The sequence below is a fragment of the Ambystoma mexicanum genome, chromosome 7q (genome assembly GCF_040938575.1).
Source record: "Ambystoma mexicanum isolate Mex_15411 chromosome 7q, UKY_AmexF1_1, whole genome shotgun sequence".
NCBI classification, from domain to species: domain Eukaryota; kingdom Metazoa; phylum Chordata; class Amphibia; order Caudata; family Ambystomatidae; genus Ambystoma; species Ambystoma mexicanum.
In genome coordinates, this window is record NC_090941.1 from 999214045 (window position 1) to 999240755 (window position 26711).

The window sequence follows — 26711 nt, forward strand, 5'->3', positions numbered from 1 at the left end:
TCTTTTATGAAAGAGCAAAATTCCAAGTCACTGGCATTAGCGAAAGAAACAGACGTCATGGCTTTTTGTGAGAGGTCAGAAAATCACAGTTACTGCTTTCCGTGTTAGCATGTCCACACTTGGATGAAATTGTGAATATTAGCATGTCCACACTTAGATAGAATTGTGAATGTTAGCATGTCCACACTTAGATAGAATTGTGAATGTTAGCATCTCCACACTTAGATAGAGGTGTGAATACTAGCATGTCCACACTTGGTTGGAATTGTGAATATTGGCACGTCCACAGTTAGATGGAATTGTGAATGTTAGCATGTCCACACTTGGATGAAATTGTGAATATTAGCATGCCCGCACTTAGATAGAATTGTGAATGTTAGCATGCCCGGACTTAGATAGAATTGTGAATGTTAGCATGCCCGCACTTAGACGGAATTGTGACTGTTAGCATGTCTACACTTGGATGAAATTGTGAATATTAGCATGTCCACACTTAGATAGAATTGTGAATGTTAGTATGTCCACACTTGGATGGAATTTTGAATATTAGCCTGCGTCGCATCTAGATAGGACCTTGAAGGTTAGCATGCGCGCACCTAGGTGAAACCTAGAGACTGGCACGTGGCACACTTGGAGTTGTGAACATTGGCTGCATCGCATCTAGATAGGATTGTGAAGGTCAACAAGTGCCAACAAGTGCCACACTAAGACAAACTGTGAATGTTTCATATTAAAGGTCAGGTAACTCACTAACCAACATAAGCTCAAACTCTGCATACTTATCTCACTCAAAAAACTCACACAACCATCTCTCGCACAACAAGCCGCACACACTTCACAACACTGCAACAACACATAAGCCGGAGCAACAGCACACGCGGACTGACTCCGATCCAATACCCGCACCAAAGCGCAGCACCCGGTGTATACCAAGGTGAAGCTGCCAACAGAACACCACTCCTCCCACTATCCTACTCCCTCTTCACCTTACTAACCCATACCACTTTATCCTTTACAGATCTGCCAGAGCGCCTGGGGACCAATTCCGTTGGTGCGCGGTACAAATACCTTTAACATTTAACATTTAACTTAACACACATCATTTTGGTATGGAGCATACAATCAAATGACTAGCTTGAATAGGGAAACACAGGTCATGTGTGATTTCGTTTTGTGAGGAGACAGAACTTAATTGGGACCATCTTTTGAGTGATATACACATGTTTATTTGTGAGTACGCAGAAAATCAAAGTAACTCGGTTGAGGGGCATCCATGATTTAATTGTGAGGGAGTAGCGACCGAGTTGTGTAATACATACAGCACATTCGATTTGTGTTAGGGTGCAGAAACACACAGTGACTGTCTTGAGTGATACAGATATGAGCTTTTGTGAAGAACTGGCAATACTGCTGTGTTCAGTGACACACACACGCACGCACGCACGCGCTGACACACACCCCTCTCCCCATCCTTCCCCCCCATTGTTTATTGAGTTAGCACAATGACCACAGTTGTCGACTTGAGAGGGGTCAGCTTACTCTCCGATACTACACCCGAGTGATTATAGCCCTGTTTTTTTGCGACGCAACAGGAAATCAGTGCCTTACTTGAGAGGAACCCGATTCCATCAAGTAGATACAAAGTAGTGAGTACAGCACATTTAAATTACATTGACTAACTTGAATGGTGCACAACAAATTGCAGACTAAAATCTGACTTAATGATACATAGCTGTTTCTATGAGTAAACAGAAACAAAAAGTGTCTGCCTTGCGAAATATACATGGCACACATGCTTGTATGTGGGGGGGATAGAATTACAGTTATTGTCCTGTGTGATATACATGCCACACATGGTTTTTGTGTTACACAGTAGAAAACACAGGCATTAACAGTCTTGATGGATGCACAAACACACACACATGAATTTTTGTGACGGAACCGAAAATCACAGTGAATGGCTTGAGATGAGCCTCATTAAATACAGAATAATCTGGCACACACACCTATACACTAACACACCACCAACACAAACACACACACACTTTGGTTTGTAAGGGTGCAAGACAGAAAATAACACACACACGTACTGTAAGGGTGTTTAAGAAGGAAGCTGACACAAAGGTGGCATGGTGGTGGTTTTATAGTTTTATTTGTGCATAAAAAGGTCCTCACTATCCCTATCTTCTAAGAGGGGATTCCCTGACTCAAAACTAATACTAGAGGGTCCGTCAGAATGTCTGTCAAATCAAACTCCACCGTCCTGTGTCGCAACCTACTTCTATCCCTCACACTACAACTAAAGAATAATCCAACAGAAAGCTCCTTCACCAGAAAAATGTCTCTCTTCTCTTGATGCTCGGATAGTGTTTAAAAGAATGTTCTCTTGCAACCAAAATGCCAGGGGGAATGGCTGCCTTCCCCTTGCTAGTGGGTTTCACACAGCCTTTATACAATTCCACGTCCAGGAGAATTGATCTATTCTCCTGGTATAAATCTGTACAGTTTCCAATAATTCCAGGGGGAATGACTCCCTTTCTCTGGGTGTTTCTAACACAACTCCCAGTTTGTGACCAGGAGAATGCCTCCCTTCTCCTGGTACTGATCTGAATGGTTCACAATATGGCCAGTGTGAATGACTCCCTTCCCCTGGTGTCTTTAGCACAACTCCCTGTTCGGGACCGGTAGACTGACTCCCTTCTCCTGTTATTAGTTTGTATAGTTCACAATAAGGCCAGGGGGAATGACTTACTTCCCCTGGCATGTTTAGAGTGCTTTCTAAGAGCTTTAGCTGCTTCTCCAGGAGAATGACTCCCTTCTCCTGCTGTCTATAAAGTTCTTTCTCGCAACCTTCAGCTCGATGTACACTTTGCCACTCCTTCTTGGTGTTAGCAAAGAACAAAATCCTTCTTTGTTGATCACTGGACATGGTGCCACCACTGCAATGAGGAAGTTCTCCTTGTTTGCTCTGTTCCCTTTTGTTGGGGTCCCAGACCCTTCTCTGGTGGTCAGTGGGCTTATTACTACCACTGCTCCAAGGAGGTTCTCCTTGGATGCTTGGTTTCCAATAGTTGGGGTCTCCAACCCATCTCGGGTGGGCAGTGAGCTTATTACTACCACTGCTACAAGGAAGTTCTCCTCGGATGCTTGGTATCCAATAGTGGGGGTCTCCAGCCCATCTCTGGTGGTCATTGAGCTTATTGTTGTCACTGCAATGAGGAAGCTCTCCTCAGATGCTTGGTTTGTACTGGTTAGGGTCTCTGACCTGTCTCTGGTTGTCAGTGGGGTTAATGCTGACACTGCGACGAGGAAGCTCTCCTCAGAGGCTGAGTATACATGTGTTAGGGTTCCCAACCCATCTCTCCTCCACGCCGTATCCCCTCTGGGTCTCTCACACCTCCCGTTACCTTCTGAGGGATGTTGGTGTGCCACCAGGACTTCCTGGGAATTGGGTTCCTCACTCTGATGCACCAGGCTTCTCTGTTTGGTTTCCACTGCACCGCAGCAGCTCTGTGCTCAGGTATGCTGCTCGACTCTTCTATCCTGCTTCACGTTCAGGTCGTCGTCAGCTGTACCCACATAGAACTCCTTCCTTACTTTGCCGACATACTCCACTCGTCTCAGACTCTCGTCTGCCCACAGCGTTTGAAACTCCCACTGGATTCCGCATCTGTTGCCGCTCCCAGGAGAGCTTGTCTTGTGTGTTAGTCCATCGTCTCTACATACACTATGTCCCGCCCTGACGGATTGTAAAAGTTCTTTGATACTTAATCCCTATGCCTCCTCTGGGCCACCTCGTACCAGTACTAGCACAATCAGTTCTCCTCTGCTCTTCTTCATCCTAGTACTTTCGTCTTTAACTTTATCCCCTGTGTCGCAACAATAAATAGGTTTGCTTTCAATAAAATAGTTCTGAACAGTGGGGAGGGTTAGGGAATGTTGCAGAGTCACATTCACAATGGGCTATACTCCAGGTGATTGTCCTTGTCCCCAGAGGGCAGGTCCCTTACCATGAGGTTCTCCCACATTAAACCACCCCTAGGGGGACTATTGGGTAGCGACTGCACCTCCCTAGCCTCATTGAAAAGGGCTTCCCCTTGGGGAGAAGTGACAACACCTTGTGAATCATCACAGTACATACAGGCACACACACTTTTGGGGCATAGCCTTGATGCCCCAGGGTTAGGTGCACTTTATAAATGATTAAATACATAAATAAAATAAATACATTGACTGGAGATTAGTCGGATTATATTCAGAGAATACAAGCATGTTTTTTGCATGAGGAAGAAGAAAATATATTTTTTGATTCATGAAATACAATATTGAAAAGCATGCGCCTAGGTTGCTTTTGTATAGCATTCAGATAATGAACTAACATTTGTCAATAACAATAGCTAGAGGAAGGGGGCTTCTGGAATATGGAGCATATAGTTAAAGATATGTCTCTTGAGTTTGTTCAACTCTGTTGAATGTGTAGAATACAGGGCAGCACATATCCTAAGACTGGCAAAGCTGTAACTATATTTTTTTGAATCCACAGAGACACTCTCAAGAGCAGTGTACAAATGAGCTGATAAACAAGAAACCTCTGGGCGCCACAGCCTCAACTGCCATTGGCTCGTCTCTTGGATTCAATCCCAGGAGCTTCAAACAGAAAGCAGGTGGAACCACGATCAAAATCCTAATGAAGGACAAACACAAAAAAGGTAAATGGACCGCCACACATGTCAGAACTGGAAATTGATTTAATTCATTAATTGTGGTACGGCCTCAAAGATCCCCTAATCGAGAATGCATTTTACACATTGTTTTAAGCGATCTAGTGCCCATGGCAGACCCAGTGTAGTTCTGGCCTCCAAACGGTGTCCCACTCTCCCTGAGCCCTTGCGGGCGACAGATACCTGCTTCTTTTCCGTCGAAAATTGAAAACCCATCTCTTTTCATATTAATCCCTCTTTGTAGCTTGTGGATATTTGTTTTTCTGTTGTGCTTTTAGGCTGCGCACTTAGATACCATTTTGGTTGTAGTGCCTTTCCCGATATCAATATCACCATCAATGTTGTTTTAGAATATTTGGATATATAGATGTACATGGATCTATAACACGCCTGTTGAGAATATAGACTGTGAGTAGACCTCCCTATATTGAGTATGAATGGAACACCTATACAAATCTAAATGTAAGAACAAATACTTTCAAAAAATGTATCCTTTGGTACAGACTGGCAGATTTTGGTGGTGTTTCTTATGGACATTGGACATGTTCAGTTGGTGATGAATTCACAGTTTCTAATTATTAAAAATGAAGGAATAGGTACAATGCTTTATTAATTAGTTGATATTTATGCATTTGAGTAAATATGGGAGTTGACAGGGGATGTAACTTGCTTGGATAATTAATTTCTAGAACACATTTATCCTTCAGAACTATTAGGTTGGAAACCAACTTAACACCCCTGGACTGGCCATGTGTACAATGGCGTGACATCTGAAATGTCTTCTTTTCTATAGGCCATGAAAAGGAAACTGTGTTGTACGAAACTATGCTTCATTCGTGTGATTGCACTTAATTGGGTTTCAGGGGATCTGTGGTTTAGGGTGAGACAGTGGCATAGAGTGATGTGGCCTCCTGAGACAGTGGCATAGAGTGATGTGGCCTTCTGAGACAGTGACATACGGTGATGCGGCCTCCTGAGACAGTGGCATACAGTGATGTGGCCTTCTGAGACAGTGGCATAGAGTGATGTGGCCTTCTGAGACAGTGACATACGGTGATGCGGCCTCCTGAGACAGTGGCATACAGTGATGTGGCCCCCTGAGACAGTGGCATAGAGTGATGTGGCCTCCTGACACCGTGACATAGAGTGATGTGTCCTCCTGAGACAGTGGCATACAGTGATGCGGCCTCCTGAGACAGTGACATACAGTGATGTGGCCTCCTGAGACAGTGGCATACAGTGATATGGCCTCCTGAGACAGTGGCATACAGTGATATGGCCCCCTGAGACAGTGGCATAGAGTGATGTGGCCTCCTGAGACAGTGGCATCGAGTGATGTGGCCTTCCGACTCAGTGGCATACAGTGATGTGGCCTCCTGAGACAGTGGCATACAGTGATGTGGTCCCCTGAGACAGTGACATACAGTGATGCGGCCTCCTGAGACAGTGACATACAGTGATGTGGCCTCCTGAGACAGTGGCATAGAGTGATGTGGCCTCCTGGCACAGTGGCATAGAATGATCTGGCCTCCTCAATATCTATAAACCCGTCAGGTCTCCATTCGATACTTTGGTTGATGACCCTAAATAGACCCTTAATAACTGCAGAGGCCCGAGAGACCCCAATCATGAGCTCTAAACAGAAGGGAATTTGGGCAGGACTACCGAGCCATCTGTTACAGGCTGGACGCCCTCATTTCCCACTCTTTACTGGGTGTTGCCAGCACTAGAAGGCCTCGTTCCCCCTCCGCCCTTCTCTATCCTCAGTGGAAATGAAGTGGCTTGGCAACTGGAACTACGTCCACGGACGCACTCTGCAAATAGGGGGATTCACACACACATTCTATCTGTGTTTTCAACTTGGGGGAGTAGATTTGGGCACCGTCTTGGCTCTGGTGAAAGATGGAGCTTCCAAGTAGAAGGAACGCGACATTATGCAAATATTGCTTTCCAGAGAATGGCAGTATTGCAGATCGGGGACGTGCCATGGCAACAGCTTTGAGTGCTTTCTTGGAACGGTGTAGCTGATTCATATTAAATATTCATATGCCTAAAGTGAGCTGTGATTGTTGTTGAGTCCTCCCTGAATACGACACACCTCATATTTTTGGTTAGTTTTCTACAGTGCTGTGTCCTGTCTCCCACCTGCTTCACAGAGACCAGGGAAGCGGGAGCCCACTCGGGCTAGACCCTCAGCATGGCCACCCAGTTAGGAGCAATGCTCAAAAGTGCTTTCAATAACTCTGACTTTTCAGGAATGTCATGCCCCGCATGGACCCACGTATCCATGCCATAGTCATCTGGTGCATTGAAAGATCTAACCTAGACTATCCCAATGATCATACAAAGTGGTCAGGTGCATACACTCGTAAATGCTATTGCCAGACTGGGCACAGGCCTCAAAAAATATAATTTCAAATATCTGTCTCTAGTCGACCTACACTGGCTCTTTATTCAAGCCAGAACATAAACGGCTGTATCTCAACTTCTTGTAAGATTGTCACTTACACGTCGAGCAGACCTCGCAGCTCCACCAACCTCAGCATCTTTTCTTGTCTCAAAGTCAAAGCTCAAGGAAGGAAGTGTCAGACTCAAACCTCCTACACTATGGAACTGGATTCAGATGCTTAAGACTCTCCACAATCCCCAGCACCATACCAAGGCCATCACAAAAAAAGAAACTACTTTGCTTTTCCCCCACATACATCACAAGAAGGTCTTGACCTGAACCCAGCATCCACTGTCCTCACTGTCATCCACCAGTGCCATAACATCATTCCTCCACAGCCTTCACACTGCCTTATTCAGGTCTAATCGACTAGCCTTTAACTGGTTGGAAAATAATTTTGTCACCCCACTCCACCGTAACAAAATCTGGATCAATGGGTGCAGGTTATAAATGTTCTATATTAATTAACAAAAAGATGTCTTGCATTCGATGTGGTTTCCCGGTTTGGTGGTGTTTGATCGTCTGTTTATTGATTGCGGCAAACTGTCCGGAAAGAAACTGCCTGCATGCCATCAATTATCAGGGGATCAAACCGCAAACCAAATGCACTAACCTCAACCTCCTCCCCTACTTATCTGTTTGCTCGTCGCCAGGTCCCCTTCACCCCTGCGGCGTCAGACCCGCCCCTCTAACGCGGGTCGCATCCGACGCCGCAGGGTCCCTTTTTCTTCTTTTTTTTCCCAGTCTCCCACCTCCCATGTTGAGGAAGCGGGGGGACACCCCCACAACCCCCCAAGGCTAGTACATACTGATCATGGGGAGCAGGGAACACCCCCGCAACCCCTGCTCGGCATGTTCGGTATGTATTAGCCTAATTGTTTGTTTTTAATCGATCAAATGGTACTGGATGAATTCGGTCAAATGTACAATTCGATGAAATAAAAATCAGCAAGTAGAAACAATTACCTTGCTGCAAAAGAAGGCTTGTCCTCCATATTTAATGTGCGCCAAACACTGCCGTTTTGAGTGTCATTCTATTTGATCTTACTCCAGGGCTTAGATTGGCATTTTGTGACTGGAGGGTCCACCGTGATGTGTGGGTTTTGACGCACAGGGTGGACTCCAGAGATGACTCATGTTTAGCCTAAATGTGTCTTTTTGTTCCGCTCTCTGATCCCTTTGAAAGTTCACCTTTTCCTTTGGTTATTTGTAGCCTGTGTTTACAATGGAAAGACGTATTCTCATGGCGAGGTTTGGCATCCAGTGTTTCGATCTTTTGGGACACTCCCCTGCATAGTGTGCAGTTGCAAAGATGGACAACAAGACTGCCAGAGGATAACATGCCCCGAAGAATATCCGTGCGACTTTCCGGAGAAAGTGGAGGGGAAATGCTGCAAAGTCTGCCAAGGTAGGTGGAAGCCAGCCAGGGTATGCGGAAACTGGGCATGGTATGTGGAAACCAGCCAGGGTATGTGGAAACTGGGCATGGTGTGTGGAAACCAGCCAGGGTACATGGAAACTGGGCATGGTATGTGGAAACCAGCCAGGGTATGTGGAAACTGGGCATGGTATGTGGAAACCAGCCAGGGTATGTGGAAACTGGGCATAGTGTGTGGAAACCAGCCAGGGTACGTGGAAACTGGGCATGCTAGGTGGACACCAGCCAGGGTAGGTGGAAGCCAGCCAGGGTACGTGGAAACTAGGTATAGTGTGTGGAAGCCTGCCAGGGTATGTGGAAACTGGGCATAGTGTGTGGAAGCCAGCCAGGGTATGTGGAAACTGGGCATAGTGTGTGGAAACCAGCCAGGGTATGTGGAAACTGGGCATGGTAGGTTGAAACCAGCCAGGTAGGTGGAAGCCAGCCAGGGTATGTGGAAACTGGGCATAGTGTGTGGAAGCCAGCCAGGGTATGTGGAAACTGGGCATAGTGTGTGGAAGCCAGCCAGGGTATGTGGAAACTGGGCATAGTGTGTGGGAACCAGCCAGGGTATGTGGAAACTGGGCATGGTATGTGGAAGCCAGCCAGGGTAGGTGGAAACTGGGCATAGAGTGTGGAAACCAGCCAGGATATGTGGAAACTGGGCATGGTATGTGGAAGCCAGCCAGTGTAGGTGGAAACTGGGCATAGTGTGTGGAAACCAGCCAGGGTATGTGGAAACGGGGCATGGTATGTGGAAGCCAGCCAGGGTATGTGGAAACTGGGCATAGTGTGTGGAAACCAGCCAGGGTATGTGGAAACTGGGCATGGTAGGTGGAAACCAGCCAGGGTACGTGGAAACTGGGCATGGTAGGTGGAAACCAGCCAGGGTAGGTGGAAGCCAGCCAGGGTACGTGGAAACTGGGCATAGTGTGTGGAAGCCTGCCAGGGTATGTGGAAACTGGGCATTGTGTGTGGAAGCCAGCCAGGCTATGTGAAAACTGGGCATAGTGTGTGGAAGCCAGCCAGGGTATGTGGAAACTGGGCATAGTGTGTGGAAACCAGCCAGGGTATGTGGAAACTGGGCATAGTGTGTGGAAGCCAGCCAGTGTATGTGGAAACTGGGCATAGTGTGTGGAAACCAGCCAGGGTATGTGGAAACTGGGCATGGTATGTGGAAGCCAGCCAGGGTACGTGGAAACTGGGCATAGTGTGTGGAAACCAGCCAGGGTACGTGGAAACGGCATGGTATGTGGAAAACAGCCAGGGTATGTGGAAACTGGGCATGGTATGTGGAAGCCAGCCAGGGTATGTGGAAACTGGGCATGGTATGTGGAAACCAGCCAGGGTATGTGGAAACTGGGCATGGTATGTGGAAACCAGCCAGGGTATGTGGAAACTGGGCATAGTGTGTGGAAACCAGCCAGGGTACATGGAAACTGGGCATGGTATGTGGAAGCCAGCCAGGGTATGTGGAACCTGGGCATGGTATGTGGAAACCAGCCAGGGTATGTGGAAACCAGCCTGGGGATGGTATGTGGAAACTGGGTATAGTGTGTGGAAACCAGCCACGGTATGTAGAAAGTGGGGATGGTAAGTGGAAAACAGCCAGGGTGTGTGGGCCCAGTCATTGTATGTGGACACAGCCATAGTATGTGGAAACCAGCCATAGTGTGTGGAAACTGGTGACAGTATGCGCAAACAAGCCATATTATGTGGAAACTGGCCATGGTATGTGGGCACAGTCATTGTATGTGAATACAGCCACGGTGTGTGGAAAACAGCCACAGTGTGTGGAAACTAGTGACAGTATGTCGAAAACAGCTATGGTATGTATAAACTGTGCATGGCATGTGGAAAACAGCCAGGGTATGTTGCCACTGTCATTGTATGTGGATACACCCATGGTATGTGGAAACTGGGCATGGTATGTGGGAAGCAGTGAGGGTATCTGGGCACAGTCATTGTATGTGTATACAGCCATAGTATGTGGAAACCAGCCATAGTGTGTGGAAACTGGGCGTGGTATGTAGAAATCAGCCAGGGTATGTGGGCACAGTCATTGTATGTGGAGAAATCAGCCAGCGTATGTGGGCACAGTAATTGTATGTGGATACAGCCATGGTATGTGGAAACCAGCCATGGCATGCGGGCACAGTCATTGTATGTGGATACAGCCATGTTATGTGGAAACCAGCCATGGTATGTGGGCACAGTCATTGTATGTGGATACAGCCATGGTGTGTGGAAAACAGCCACAGTGTGTGGAAACTGGTGCCAGTATGTGGAAACCAGCCAGGGTGTGTGGAAACTGGGCATGGTATGTGGGCACAGTCATATTATGTGAATATAGCCTTGTTGTGTGGAAACCAGCCATAGTACTTGGAAACTGTTCATTGTATGTAGAAATCAGCCATGGTACGTAGAAACTGGTCATTGTATGTAGAAGGAAATCATCAATGTTGTTTATTAGTATTGAAAATCAGTCAAGCAATACAACATTTTAGGTAAAAACAACATTAAAAAGATATCCAACACATATAGACATGTAAACATGTATATAATCAATTAAAGGGGAAAAGCATGATCATAAAAACGTAAGTACATTGTTTAATTCCATCCACTATTAATTTGATCTTAAAATACATTACACATTAATTTAAAAAAGATCTGTTAAAGTTATTCTAATACCTGAAATAGATATGTGCAAGATAAAAATACATTAGAAGATCATTATTCTGAATTAGTACCCAGCGAGGGACAGTGATCTTGTAACCAGCAAGCTCATTAGCCCTTGTCGGGTCGTTACCAGCCCGACAAAGACTTTGTCGCGGCTCCGCTTGCAGCCGCATCCTGGCCTCCATGTAAAGGGAGAAGGGACTTCTTGTAGTCCCGGCTTCCTTGCACCCCGACGGCCACCTTTTTTAAACCTTTTTTCTTTTTTTTCAATGTCCACCATGGTAAGGGAGAAGGGACTACATATAATCCCTTCTCCCCGTTCCGTGGCAGCCATTATTTTTTCATATTTTTTTCAGTTGCTCAATGCCGAAGGTACTAGTAGCAATAGGTCCCAAACCAGGGGGGCATTCCCGCATCAGGTAATGCCTCTGGGCCTTCGTTAAGGACCTCACTTCACTTGGGCCTGAAACTATGGGTTCTGGGGCATTACCTGACAGAAGTAATGCCCCCCCCCCTCCGACCCCCCTGCTGGCTCGGGGCTTATTGCTTAGGTAATGTCATTTTATTCCCATGGAGGTGTAGCATACTACTCTAACATGTGACTCTAGAAGTCAATAGCAGAAGAGAGTTTACCATTCCAACACTAAACAACACAATGGAACAAGAGGTTATCCTTCGTAGAGGAACATAGCCTGCTACTATTATAAAGTCCAGTGGCTAAATCTACATATTAAGACCTAACAATATGTTGCCAGGTTAATCTACAAATGACCAACATGCTAGCTACAGAGCGAACACCCTGACCTCATCGGTCTCAGCCACATATTTCCTGTCTATTCATAAAAATGGGCAAAGAAACAAAAGGTGCACTTTCCTCTCTTACGTTCTTTAAAAAGTCTCATTCATCACTTGTGCCCTTATGTGACCGGGCAGTGGAAAAGGGCCCAAAAGACATTTGATAATGGGCACGCCCAGACAGAGGTTTGATGCAATCTAAAAAATCCTCATGATAGAAGGTGGCGACTTATACTAAAGCCTGAGTCGCCCCCATGCATATCCTCGTTTCTGCCAGCAGGCCTGGGGATGAATAGTCTGTTTCATCCCGGGACATATGGTGTGATGTCATCCTTGAGGTAGGCACGGGCAGCCCCATGGATGGGCTGAAAACACTACTCTGCTACAAGCCAGACAGCTTGGACATGATCACTGTTACTAAGTCCAGAAACCAATCAGTTTTGAGCTACTTAGTGTGTGGTAATAAGTTTCATTGAAGTGCCCCAGGAGTGCATTGCAACTGACCAAGCAAATAGTCACTAGGGCTTCTACTGCGACTGCACACTTCAGAGGCACGAAGAGACAAATGCCGCCTGATATTAAATAGTAAATAGTATTGTGAATAGCCTGGACCTTAATCCACCAGGCTGCCTAAACTTTTAAGCTGAGATAACAATTTCACACATTTGCCAAAAATCACAGGCAGATGGGGTGTGAGGAGTGAACTTAGAAAGACCTCCTCGTTCATCCTCTGGCTAGGTTGAAGCCAGCTAGAGTTCATCGAAGCGTGTACGTGAATGCATGGTCAAACAGATTTCAGTTTAGGTTTGACTGCTATTGGGTGGTAAAATGTAGAAGTGTGCTTTGACCAAAAAAAGAACCATTCTGGAACGGTGAAAATGGTTGTAAAAAGTTGTATAACTGGAGGCCACCAAGGGGCACGGACAAGATGGATGCTTCTGTGTGAAGCTCCATCTTGCTTTCTCCTCCTAGTTCATTTTCGGAAAGATTGGAGTGCCTCCAGTCATAGTGGGGGATGAAGCTCCTCTTGAAGCCCCCACGATCGCAGTGGTGCTGTCCCTGAGTGGGCAGAGGCAGAGGAGCACGTGCTTGCTGGGGAAGGCCAAGAGGGGATGTTCATACACGGGCTGCCATCTTGGAGGTGATGAAGGAATTCGGGCAGCCCGTGCTAATGTGTCCTGACCAACATCGAGGGGGTTTGTGTGTAACGACCTGGTGTAGCACTACGGGCTGTCTCCGCTGTTATTGACTATATTTGACACGTGTGCTAGAGCCACTTCAGCAGTGCCTTTTTCGTGGTCTGCATGTCAGCAATGGGAAACCGTGTATTAAGAGGATGTGCTGGTTGCCCACCCTAAGGAGTATCTGTGGACTCTGTATGTATTATCAGAGGGTGCTGGTGGAAGTGGGTTTATAAGCTTGGGAGACTTGTCGGGTGTCTACGTCACTATAACTAACTTGGTGTGGGGTGATGATGGATCCATGGTGGTTGAGCCAATGGGGTTTCTTAAGGATACTATGATGAGTGAGAGAGGGGAATCTTAAGCAGTACTTTCTATGCTGAGGAACCATTTCCCCATGTGAGCCCGGATGAGTTGGAAGAGTGCCCTTCAACAATTCTAGAGGCAAACCACTCTGGAAGGGGACGTGGAAATAGTGCTGCATAGTCTGTTCCAACCCTGCAGACAGGGGAGACCAGGGTGCAACAAAGAGTGTATTTGCAGTACTAGAAGAACTGAGACGTATACGAGTGGGCATAGGTCTGAGGCTGGATGGCATTGATAAGAAGATGGAGGCTATGGAGGAGAGCCTCCAAGGACCTCCGTGGATGTTCTCGAGACTCAGATCGATAATCGGATATCTGAATTGGAAAGGACTTGTGGTTAAAGATTGATGACTTTCACAAGAGAAAGAGGCCCAATGATCTTAGATTTTTGGAATTCCGGAGAAAGATGGTGAATTCCCAAAGGCTGTTGAAAATTCTGTTGGAGAGATAATGAACATCCTGTTGGGAGATGAAGAGGCAGCTGCGGTGACCATAGATATGGCTCATAGGGCTGGTGGAAGCGGGGGCTCGCTCTGTACTAGTGGGATTCCATTATTGTGAAATTATTGTGAGTATATGACTAAGGAACATGGTCTGTTGAACATTTCGAGGTGGGTGGTTCTCTATGGTGGATTCTTGAGGGACCCCACTTGGCCTAACGGTGGCTTTTAGTTTCAATAAGATGTGGATTCGGTCTGTTCTAAATGGACTATGAGGTAGAGGTTGTGTGTTGTTGCTTAGTTGCTTTAATGTAGGTTTGTGTTTCTGGCAGTGAATGTGTGAGGGCATCATATCTGATCTGTGTATTGTTGGGTTCTATGGGTACTGGGGGAGCTCAGGTGGTTTGACTCTGGTTAAGGGATGGGCTGTGAAGAGTCGAACATCTGTTGCGAAGGGGGCGGGGCAGCAGTAGGCGGGGGAGTGGGAGGGATCAATGGGAGGGTAGTGTATTGTTTTCAGTTTATTTCTTTTATTTGTGATTTTGTCCAGAAATGGTACTGTTATTGAGAATTTACCAATGTTTATAGAGAGATGCTGCGTTATGGGGGCAGTGCTGTGGGGTTTTATAGAACGTGTGCCAGTTTGGTTCTGATGAGAGGAGTGCACAACCTTCAGGAAACTCACCTCGTTAGGTGTTGGGAACCTTCTTTGAGGGGAGGTGCCCTAGAAAATATGTACTTCGCTTTGAGGGTAAAACGAAGAAAGGAGTGGCAATTTTAATGGAAAGTCGATTTAACTTTGGGGTGGATAAGACTTTGTGCGATCGTGATGGCCGTTTCCTCTTTTGAAGATGACAGTGCGTGGTGTTAAGGTGTGGAAACAAAAAGATTGACATGAGGCCGGGAAGCCCAAAAGGAAACACACCAACACAGGTTACAAAGGACATACAAAGCGCTTTATTCAAAGTTACAAAGTTACCAAAGTCAATTGACATGCGAATAGCTATTCGGCCCTCTGACTAACACACGAACCTTCAACGTTAGGTTCGCACTGAAAGTGGGAGAGAGCGATCATCGGGATGCTTGGGTTTTTATACATTTAGTACTGCATTGGCCAGCCCTCTTACAAGTTAACCATTTCTGGAACCATGGCTAGGGTTCGTAGCCAGGTCGAACACACAATTTCCATACATTAGATCAGTTCCGCTGATACGGTTACATATTTACACATAGGTTAAACAGAGGACAGGGTCTTAGTTCATGACCCTAACAAGTAGCCTGCGGACATATTATTCATTCACGTGTGCGGAGGTCACCATGGCCGAAGTCTTACTCGAAATGTCATTCGGCCTCCATTTTGTGATTCAGGGTGACTTCCACACTGCAAGAGTACCTAAAATGGCGGCTAGATCCAAGATGGCGGCTTACACGATACATTAAGGTCAAGACCTTGCCGCGGAACCTATGTACATAATATTCTTTAGACAGCTTGGCGTAGGCCAACATACATTTAAACGATGCGATTGGGGTCATAATATTATATCGATTTCCACAGACCCTCCTTTTGGCCTATGCCAAGTGCTAAAACATTATTTCCTAATACTTTTGAAAATACTTGAAAGCATTATCATTTATAGGTTCCGCATCATTGTCTGAAACGTCAATGGCCATAAAATTGTTCATAAGAACTTCTTGCAACATGAATTCTTTAGATGCTGTCTTCGGGGTATATATTCTACTCCCTATTGCGCTCATAACTTGGGCACAACATCCCCCTATCATTCCGCATATACTCGGGAGGCATTGAAAACAGCAGCAAAGGAATAACAGAGTCCCTAAAATACCTAAAATAACAGAAAGCACCTTCCACCCCCAAAATCGTAGAGAATCCCAAAACCAAGTACTAAGGCTCCAGTCTCCTACAGGGATATGGACTTCAGAACTAAGAGTGTGTAAATTCTGAATTGCTTTGAATATTGTTGGTGAAGAATCTGGTACGAAAACACAGCAAGCGGACCCCACTAATTTACATACTCCACCTCGTTCAGCTAAAATGACATCTAATGCCATTCGATTTTGAAGTGCTACCAATCTTATCGCCTTTTGCTCTAAGGTCATATTGTAAAGTATGTCCGTGGTCCGGTTGATCGTTTTCTCCAATACCCTCGCTAATCCCCTAATGTTTTCTGAATTTGCTATTTGTCCCCAGAAGGGAACTACTGATTTGGCTATATCCCCGAACACTTGTCCAGGGGTATCTCCATCATTATCCCGTCGCGGGCGAGCCTTAGATACCTCTAAGGTACTGGCTATAAATACACCTGGTAACAATATCCCTAAATAACAAGTCCCCTGCCAATCCTTGGGCAACCAGGGAAAAGCTAAACTACCACAAACAAAATAAACGGGTCCCCCTACATACAAAGGCCTATTTTCCCCAGTCAAATTTACAATATTTACACAAGGCTCGAAATCTCCCATTGGCCTAGTGCCGTTTCTTTGTACACAGAAAGGGACAGAATCAGGACTATGATTTACAGAATAAGAAGGAGGCATGGCATCCTTATTGCCTATCGGAGCCATCTTGAAAGAAACTAGATTTTGAAAAGGAAAAGAAAGTTTATCAGAAGGCCTAATAGAAGCGATATTAGGTCTACTCCTATTTGCGAAAAGCGAGCATCCCAGGGGAGTCAATTCACGTTTTTCAAATTCATTCAAATTAGTCCCATCGAAGTTCCCTGAGATGCTATCATTCCATCGGCCAAAGAAAAGTGCTCTAAGAGAGGCATAGCAGGAAGTCGTTAGAGGTAAGGGATGTATATACCATCCCAGTCCCTTGTTCCCATGTTGTGGTAAGTGAGTGCAAATCCAACAATTACTTCTATTAAAAATAGCATGCGTAGCATTCATCACTATCATCAAAGTGTTATTATAATATTTCTGTCTATGCCGAGAGTCCCTAGGGGACAGAGTGTGAAGGTGTACAGAGGGAGTCAAAACAGTTGGTACAATTTTGGTCGGTAACAGAGGCTTCAAAGGATAAATTTCTTCAAAGTACCAAAGTCCCACAGCAGCAGTTGCAAAACTAACAATAATCAAAACGAGAACACAACAGTACGTTTTCGGGGCCCAGGCACATTGTCCATTGTTCGAATTGGTCACCTCCTTATCTAATAGTTCAATACGAGGAGCAGCGGTGAAGGCGGCAGGCATCATGGTTATCCCGATCGACGACCCCAATGTTCGTTGCTGGCGGCACTTCGGCCGCGCGACTTCTTAGTCCTTCCCAACCCTGGCCAACAGAACCCCCCCTTTTCTTTGTTCCAAAAAAAAAAAGGGAAGACGATAGTATTTCAATCACTCCTTTTTCTTCCAGATGCACGATACTCGTGCGGCGATTTTATTTGCGTGGTCGAAGGTTGTACCGGATGGTACCCAAGTTTGTTGAATTCGAAAGCAAAGTATCGTCGCTCCCCGAGGGGAGCGTCGTATCAGTAGCGACGGAAGTCGCAGAGCTCGAAATAAGGTTTTCCGGAAGTGATTGATCAAGGGAGTGCGGAGACAAAATGGACGGCTCCCCGAGCTCCTCAGGCTCAGAGGACTTCTCCGACGCACTCACAACGCTGCCTGCTACTCCGAGATCAGAGAGTGTAGCACCAGCGAGGGGTTCTGTTTCTTCTGTAACGTGTGGCGCCGGGTGAGGGATCTTCTTGATATGCGTTGCATGTATCCAGTTCTTCTTTCCTGCCACCCGCACTGCCGTCCTGGTGACCAATAAAACCTGGTAGGGTCCCCGCCAGCGAGGCGCGAGACAGGAAGACCTTTCGTAGGCCTTTACCAGGACCCAGCTGCCGGGCAATATATCGTGTCCTGGGCCCGTAAACCGTACAGGTAAGGCGGCATTCACCTGGTGGTAAATGAAATACAGGTTTTTAGTCAATTGATTACAATAGTCTACGAGCAATACATTCTCCACATCCCTCAGGGCTTTAGGTTTAGGGAGACCCCAAATATTAGCAGGCCTTCCCATTACTACCTCGAATGGAGAAAGCCCAGTTCTAGTCTGGGGTGTGGTGCGCATAGCTAACAATACAATGGGTAAAGCATCTGGCCATTTTAATTTAGTGTCGGCACATGTTTTTGCAAGTTTGTTTTTCAAAATACCGTTGTGTCTTTCTACCAACCCCGCACTTTGAGGGTGCCTAGCTGAATGAAAACGTTTCTCGATCCCTAAGGCAACACATATTTGCAATATTACAGCTGCGATGAAGTGTGGGCCATTATCCGACCAGATTATCCTCGGGAGCCCAAATCGAGGAAAATAGTCTTTTACCAAGATCTTTGCGGTGGTCATGGCGGTAGCATCTTTGACGGGGAAAGCCTCGACCCATTTGCTAAAAGCACAAATGATAACAAGAACATATTTCAAGTTATTACAACGTTCCATTTCAATAAAATCAAGGTGAATGGTTTCAAAGGGGACAGAGGGGGGCCCGAAACTTCCCCTTGGAGTCACTGTCCCTTTACCCACATTGTGCTGCAGGCAAATCATACAGTTCTGGGTGTATCTTTTTGCAGTTTCCAAAATTTTATCATTCACCCAAACCTGCTGTAATATCTTCGCAATTTGCTGGGCACACACATGTGTTGGACCGTGTGCCATTGTGACCATTGCTAATACATAAGAATCAGGAAGCAACCATTTCCCGTCAGATGCGTCCACCCAACACCCTTCGTCATCCAATTTCCCCATGCCTTCAGCCCATTTCCTAGATTCTTCAACAGAGGCATCAGTCTGAATATCTCGCACAGACCCAATGCCTTCGTCTATTATACAACCATCTCTCACTTCCCTCGAAGTGTACATGTCTGTGCTAAGGTCTGTAGCTGTTTGTCTAGCTATCAAATCTGCAAAAGCATTTCCTCTTCCCACATTGTCTATGACCTTGCGATGTGCTGCACATTTCATGATTGCTAATTGTTCGGGGAGTGAGAGTGCTGAGAGTAGTTGTACTATTAAGGGGCCATGCTGAATCTTGGTCCCGTGTGAGGTCAGAAACCCTCTTTCCGACCACAGTTTTCCGAAATTGTGAGCCACCCCAAAGGCGTACTGACTATCCGTAAAAATGTTAACTCTATGCCCTTGGGAGAGCTCACAAGCACGGGTCAACGCTATAATCTCTGCGGCCTGCGCGGAGTTATGCGGAATCCTTTTAGTTTCTACGATCTTGTTCAAAGTAGTAACTGCATAAGCAGCTGTAGATGTGCCATTCGGAAGTTTAAAACAGGAGCCATCACAAAACAGCTCCCCTTCCGCATTCTCCAAAGGAGTATCTGAGAGGTCTATTCTGCCCTTTGTTTCTTGTTCGGTGGCATACAGGCAGTCATGTGATCCGTCATCGCCGCAAGCAGTAGTTTGCGGGAGAGGCAAAAGTTCAGCCGGATTGAGAACACAACACCTTTTAATTTGGATATGAGGAGCAAATAGAACTAATTCGTACCTGGTCAACCGGGCAGAAGTAAGGTGTTGTGTTTGCGTTTTATTCAATAGAATATCGACAGAGTGAGGTACCATCAAAATTAAATCGTGGCCTAGGACCATCCCCTCACTCTGTTTTACAGACGCAGCGGCAGCAGCAACAGCGCGCAGACATCGCGGCAAAGCGCATGCAACAGGATCGAGGGCGGAGGAATAATAGCCGCACGGCCTATTCTTCCCTCCATGTTCCTGTGTTAACACAGACAAAGCACATCCATTACATTCATGCACAAACAACACAAAGGCCTTATCGTAATTTGGTGTACCCAGAACCGGTGCCGAACACAGCGCGGCTTTGAGAAGCTCAAATGATCGTTGATGTTCCGATTCCCATGGCAGTGGCAGAGAAATGCCCTTCTTCGTCAAAGCCAACATCGGTTTTACCACTAGGGCAAAGTTCGGGATCCACAGTCTACAGTAGGACGCCATCCCTATCAGGGCTCTGACTTCCTTCTGTGTTTTTGGGACAGACATGCCAGAAATGTGTTTTATTCGTTCAGGTGTCAATCTTCTCCCCTCCTTTGACAGGAGGTAGCCTAGATAGGCAACCTCCTGACAACAATATTGAAATTTCTTAAGTGAAGCTTTGTGACCATTTTCAGCTAAATGAACAAGCAACAATACAGTGCCTTCTTTACAAGCTTTCTCAGAGTCTGCAGCCAGAAGCAAATCGTCTACATATTGAAGCAGCGTGCAAGTAGGTGGTAATTCAAGGGTGTCGAGCTGCTCTTTTAAGGCTCTACTATAGATACTAGGACTTTCGGTATACCCTTGAGGTGCCCTTGTGAATGTAAACGAGCGTCCACCCAAGGTGAACGCAAACAAATACCTGCTCTCCTCATGTATCGGAATACTAAAGAAGGCGTTTTTTAAATCTACGACACTAAAGTGTGTAGCCGTAGCAGGGATCATTGTTAAGATCATTGTTACATCCGGCACGATTGGAAATTGTGGGGCTACCACCCGGTTAATAGCACGAAGATCTATTATAAACCTGTACGGAATTGCATTGTCGCCTTTCTTATATACTGGCAAGATCGGGCTATTACATAAGCTACCTGTAATCTCTTCGATCACTGCACGATGTACAAAATCGGAGACAATGCATTTCAGAGCGCGCTCACCCTCAACTGAAATTTTATATTGCGGAATGCGCGGTAGCTTAACCCCATGTTTCAATACTATCTTAACAGGTTCGATGTGCATAACCCGACATCATTATCGTCTATTGCCCACAAACATTCTGGGACAATGTCAAATTCGGGAGGTAGAGGTCGGGTCAAGTATTGGGAGTTAAAGGGTTGCTGTGGTGAAACTGTTAATCTTATTCCGTCAGGGGAACAATGAATCACTGCATTCAGTTTCTTCAACAAATTCAACCCCAGCAAATTTTCTCCACAGTTTGAAGTAAGAAGAAAAGGGCACTGGTCTGTAAAAGGACCCAAAGAAACGGATACCGGCGCAGAAACCGGACAAACAGTTGGTATGCCAGAAACCCCCTATAGAAACGTTTGTTTGCCCTGACAGTGGGATGTTTGGAACCCTCGAATGGTCGATGGAGCACTTTTGTGCTCCAGTGTCGATCAAGAACTGATGTTTCCTATTCCCCACCAATAATTCAACATAGGGGCCCTTCTGAATAACGGGAATAGGTAAAGGTTCCAAACGCTGCTTCGGGCAATCCTAGTAAGGCAGAACTTCATCAAAGGGAAGTTCCTCAGAAAGATAGGCGGCGGAAGGGTGATCAAATATATTTCTCGAGTCCATATTCGGAGTCTGATTTTCCCGTGAAAAAGGTTGCTGGGGATCTCGTAGAAGCTGACCCCTATCAGGGCCCCCTGCTCCGGGGCGGCCCCTTGGTCGCCTACCCATACCTCCAAATGTGCCTCCTGACCTCTGACTAAGGGCAGGGCACTGTGCTCGCCAGTGACCTTCCTGGCGGCAATAAGCACACTGATTAATGTTTATAGAATTTGGAGGGGTATTTCCTCTTGGAATGTACTGACCTCTAGTCTGTGTCGTACCTCCTCTGGGGTTCCTGACAATTTGCTGCAACAATACCTTAGTCTTTAGGTCACCCCTTCTTTTTTCGATTTTCTCTTTTTCATTATTAACCCGATTCTCGTAATACTGAGCCATATGCAAGACCTCTGACTGAGATTTTGCCTGCCAAGCGCTCTCTGAGGACATAATTTGTGACTGGATGTCGGGCAACAATCCACGCACAAATTTGTCCACAAACAACCTCTTCCCCGACTCTGTACCTAAATCCTGTCCACTGAAGTCGGAGAACACCTGTTCGAATCTATTAAAGAATTCAGTAGTACCTTCAGTTTTCCCTTGGACGCAGGCCGTAAGCTTGTCCCAAATAATCCTTTTTTCTGGGATTATAGTTTTTAATTTGGCAACTATTCTATCGGGTAAAGTGAGTATTACCTGGGGTGGTTTCTCACCAGCTGGTCGTTCCCCATCTATTCTAGTCAAATTTACCCATGTATCCCCTAACCCCAGCACATCATCTATTGTTCGTACCTGTTTCCATACATCAACAGGTAAAAGCACTGGAAACAATAAATCCATGTCACTTAAGGTGAACACAGAAGACTGCAAAACGGATTCTATTTCTTTGTAAAACCCTGTTGGGTTTTTCCTAATATCAGGGACTGATTGTCTAATCGTGTTCACTTCCTGTCGAGAGAACGGGACGTGAACAAACTGTGATACGTAATGTGCAGGGATATCCACCGCGGGAGTACCAGCCGCCGCGTTGGCGGGGATTTCTACTTTTGGGACAAGGGTCGGAGGGACCTCTCTCATAGGCAACTGAGATATAGGGACCTCCGACCGCTTACTAAGTTATAAGGCCAAATCGAGCGCTAAAGCAGCTGTAGAAGTGTCGGGCGAAAAAGCTCTTTTACAAATACCTAATAACTCTGTGGGGCAACCAACCTTCTTCCTTATACATTCCTCCTGTAAGTGTTGTACCATCACTTGGATTACCTTCCTTTGCATCTCTACCGTGTATTGACTATATGTGTCATACACCTCATCTGGCGGTATCGATGAATCCGAGATCCATCGAATCGCATCTCTAGTACAAATCCGTACTTCCTCAGGTGCTGATCTTCGGCACGAGAGGAACCATTTCTGTGCATACATCCTGTCTTCCTCATCATCCTCGTTTTGTAACCTTTCAAAATCCCTCCTAAACTCAAACAATCTGTCAACATGTCCATATACTTTCTGCTCTGTATCCCTTGAAAGTGCCAAGGCATTCAGATCTCTCACCCCTTGTGGGAGATCCGAAGTCTGCAATCTACCCCACATTACACCTAAATGAATCCCCAGTCCTTCAATAAAAACGTTTTTCTCGGGAAAATCGTGCAAATTAGATAATGTTGAAAGTACATCAGTTTGATCACCTTTTTCCATGCAATGTTTAGCCCAAGCAAATAGTTCCTGTTTCCTGCCCGCAGGAACAGTACTACGAGTCACAATTTTCGACCCTGCACCGGGATCTGATTTAGTGAACACGGGACTCCCCAGAATCGGAGGTGTAGGTGAACCTAACAAGGGTGCAGGGGAAAAAGGTAATGTAATAGACGAAATAGACAGAGGAGCGACAACCAAAGAACTAGGGGCAGTGGGCTGCGCAGGAGGAGTAGGAATAACGATAGGAGCAATAGCAGGAACGGGCAAAGTGCCCACAACGGGAGCATACGGAGGTGGCGCTGAAGAATCAGGCCTCCGTTCGTTTAATATTTTCTCAATAAACTCCTCGGAAACATGGAAATCTTTAGAGGGGTAAATTTTCTGGACCCCGAGCGAGAAAGCTCTATCCATCTTCTGGGTTTCATTTAATCGTTTTTCCTTGTCATACAACAATGCCTTTTCGGCATTCGTTTTATGACGTCGTGCATGTTTATCCCTACTTTTAAGCTGCTGTAATGCTTCCTTTTTCCAATTTTGTAACACATCAAAGGCTGCTGGCCTAGCCTTCTTTTTAAGCAAGATCGACTCTAAGTATTCAATACGGGGGATCTCAAAGCTACCATTGACTGGCCACTGAAATTCGGAGGCATTTCTGGTCTGTCTGTGCCAAATGTCATTAAATACAATACTACCAATGCCATACTTACAGTACATAGTACACGCCGGCGACCCCTCCTGTGGTGCCGGACGGCTAAATTCCAAAGATTGTCGATCGCTGCGGAACAGAACCCTAAAGCAGCTAGACAATTTCCCAGGCATTTCTCAAAAAATTGGTGTTACCTGGTCCAATAATTGTGTCTGCAGATACAATACGCCAAATTCAAATTGTCAGGGTTAAATTAAGAGCCGGGTCACGACTGCACCTGACCAAACCTAAGGAGGACCGTACGGTTTACAAAGGACTTCAACTAACAAATTTTACCTGCGTTCGGTGGTTTCGGCAAATCTGCCCGCCTCGGAATTGGACCCTCATCAAGATGCCGTGTCAGACCGCACGACTATCGCCCAAGGATCGGATCGTGCAGCGCTGCCGAGGTATCGCGTCTCGATCGGTCGGGCCCGCAGAATCACACCGTCCGATCCCGATTCGATAGTCTGCGTCAACCTTCAATGATCCGGCATCAATCTTGAGGGTCCCTATTCGGGCGCCAACTGTGGAAACAAAAAGATTGACATGAGGCCGGGAAGCCCAAAAGGAAACACACCAACACAGGTTACAAAGGACATACAAAGCGCTTTATTCAAAGTTACAAAGTTACCAAAGTCAATTGACATGCGAATAGCTATTCGGCCCTCTGACTAACACACGAACCTTCAACGTTAGGTTCGCACTGAAAGTGGGAGAGCGCGATCATCGGGATGCTTGGGTTTTTATACATTTAGTACTGCATTGGCCAGCCCTCTTACAAGTTAACCATTTCTGGAACCATGGCTAGGGTTCGTAGCCAGGTCGAACACACAATTTCCATACATTAGATCAGTTCCGCTGATACGGTTACATATTTACACATAGGTTAAACAGAGGACAGGGTCTTAGTTCATGACCCTAACAAGTAGCCTGCGGACATATTATTCATTCACGTGTGCGGAGGTCACCATGGCCGAAGTCTTACTCGAAATGTCATTCGGCCTCCATTTTGTGATTCAGGGTGACTTCCACACTGCAAGAGTACCTAAAATGGCGGCTAGATCCAAGATGGCGGCTTACACGATACATTAAGGTCAAGACCTTGCCGCGGAACCTATGTACATAATATTCTTTAGACAGCTTGGCGTAGGCCAACATACATTTAAACGATGCGATTGGGGTCATAATATTATATCGATTTCCACAAAGGTAATGATAGGATCAGTTTATTGCCCTAATTATGGCCCGTTTCCATTTTGGGAAGGTTGTGTTCCATTGCATTCAGTTGTTTGTGGAAGGCACGGTCTTGATTGTGGGTGATGTTATTATGATGTTAGATCTAGGCAGAGATAGGTCCAAGACAAAGGTCTCACTAGAGATCAGGTGAGGGATTCAGAAACATTTCGTAAACTTAATCAAAGTTTGGGGCAGGGCACGCTTATGAGGCGGTTGAAGTAACCCCCCTACCCCATTTACGTATTATTCTGCGGCTCATGATTCCTATTCTAGAATCGATCTGGTCCTTATTGATATAGTGTTGGGAACTAGGATTAGGGAGGTACATGTGTGTGCTGTTCCGTGGCCAGACGACAATTTGGTCCATGTGAAGATAGGGCTCTGGGGTGGTGGGGATACCGGAGGAAGGTGAATATGTAACAGTGTTCTTTTGAAGGATGCAGATGTTGGAGCAGAGATGGTATTAGAAGGAATATTTTGAAATGAATGACAATGGGACGGTCTCCTTGACTACCATGTGGGTTGGGTTAAAGGCCACCATACGTGAAGTATTGATAGGAATTGGGATGGATCAGAAACTAACAAGGAAGCGGAAAGAACTGGATTTAAGAGCTAATATTGAACACTTGCAGCGTAGTGGTCAGGGGGCTCTGTAAACCCTGCTGTTTCTCATGATCTAAGGATGAATGAAGGGCTCTCCTAGTTAATGAGACGGATTGGAAGTTGACATTCTTGAAGCCGAAGTACCATGAAACAGGGAGACTGCTGACAGGATTTTGGCATTGAAATTGAGGGAGCAGCGGGCGTCTAGCATGGTCAATGCTATTCGAAATGACATAGGTCAATTGCACTGCGACGATGGGTAAAGAGGGGCGAAGTTTAGGAAATTCTATGAGACACTGTATACGTCAGAGTGGGGAGGGGATATTCAGCAGATTGACGCTTTTTTGGTTGACCTGGACCCCCCGAGGTTACCCCTGGAGCAGTCTTCTCTTTTGGATTCCCCAAGAAAGGATATGGAGGTGGTTAGCGCTATTAAAGGTATGAACAGTGGAAAGACCCCAGTTGACGATGGTCTTTACAACCTTGTTTGCTCTCTTCTAGCCCCGGTGCTGACAAGACGGTTTAATAGTCTTTTGTCGGGGGAAGCCTTGCCTAGATCTATGATGGGGGTAATCATCACAGTAATCATGACGGAGGCTAACCATTCTACATGTTGTTCTGCCTATAGACCCATCTCCCTCCTGAATGCGGATGTGAAAATATTTGCTACAGTCCTGGGTACTAGGTTAGATGCTGTTCTTCCAACCCTTATTCATGATGATCAGGTAGGGTTCCTTCGTGGGCAGCAAGGTTCTGACAATTTGAGGAAGCTTTGAAGTTAATATATTTGGCTCAACAGAACATCAAAGCGCATCACTGCTTTCTCGTGACCCAGAGCTAGCGTTTCACAGGGCTGAGTGGGAATTTATGGCAGCCTTTTGGGGAGATACTGTTTCAGGGATAATTTCACAAGATGGGTGCCATTGATGGACGGGAGCAGGTTAAAGGCGGAAGTGTGGTATTACCATAGAAAACCATGCAATAAAAAAACAATTTGGGATTACAATCCCTGGGGACCTTATGGCTTTTTATGACTATAATCACCACATCACCCAAGGGCAGGAGCCCCGACACCCCAGCTCTGCTGCTTCAGAGACCAGTGAGGAGAGTTCACCCTGCGTGCTACATGCTACATGCTACGTGCTACGTGCTACGAATATCCCAAG

The 26711-nt window shown here is 46.0% G+C and overlaps 1 protein-coding gene across 1 annotated transcript in view; it reads left to right on the top strand.

Moving 5' to 3' along the window:
* The window catches only part of CHRDL2 (chordin like 2), a 719513-nt gene that overhangs the window by 561369 nt on the left and 131433 nt on the right, over positions 1 to 26711 (top strand). Inside the window, exons 7-8 of the mRNA XM_069640163.1 lie at positions 4544 to 4709; positions 8384 to 8578. Of these exons, the coding sequence (XP_069496264.1) occupies positions 4544 to 4709; positions 8384 to 8578 (361 nt within the window). The remainder of the gene's footprint in view (positions 1 to 4543; positions 4710 to 8383; positions 8579 to 26711) is intronic.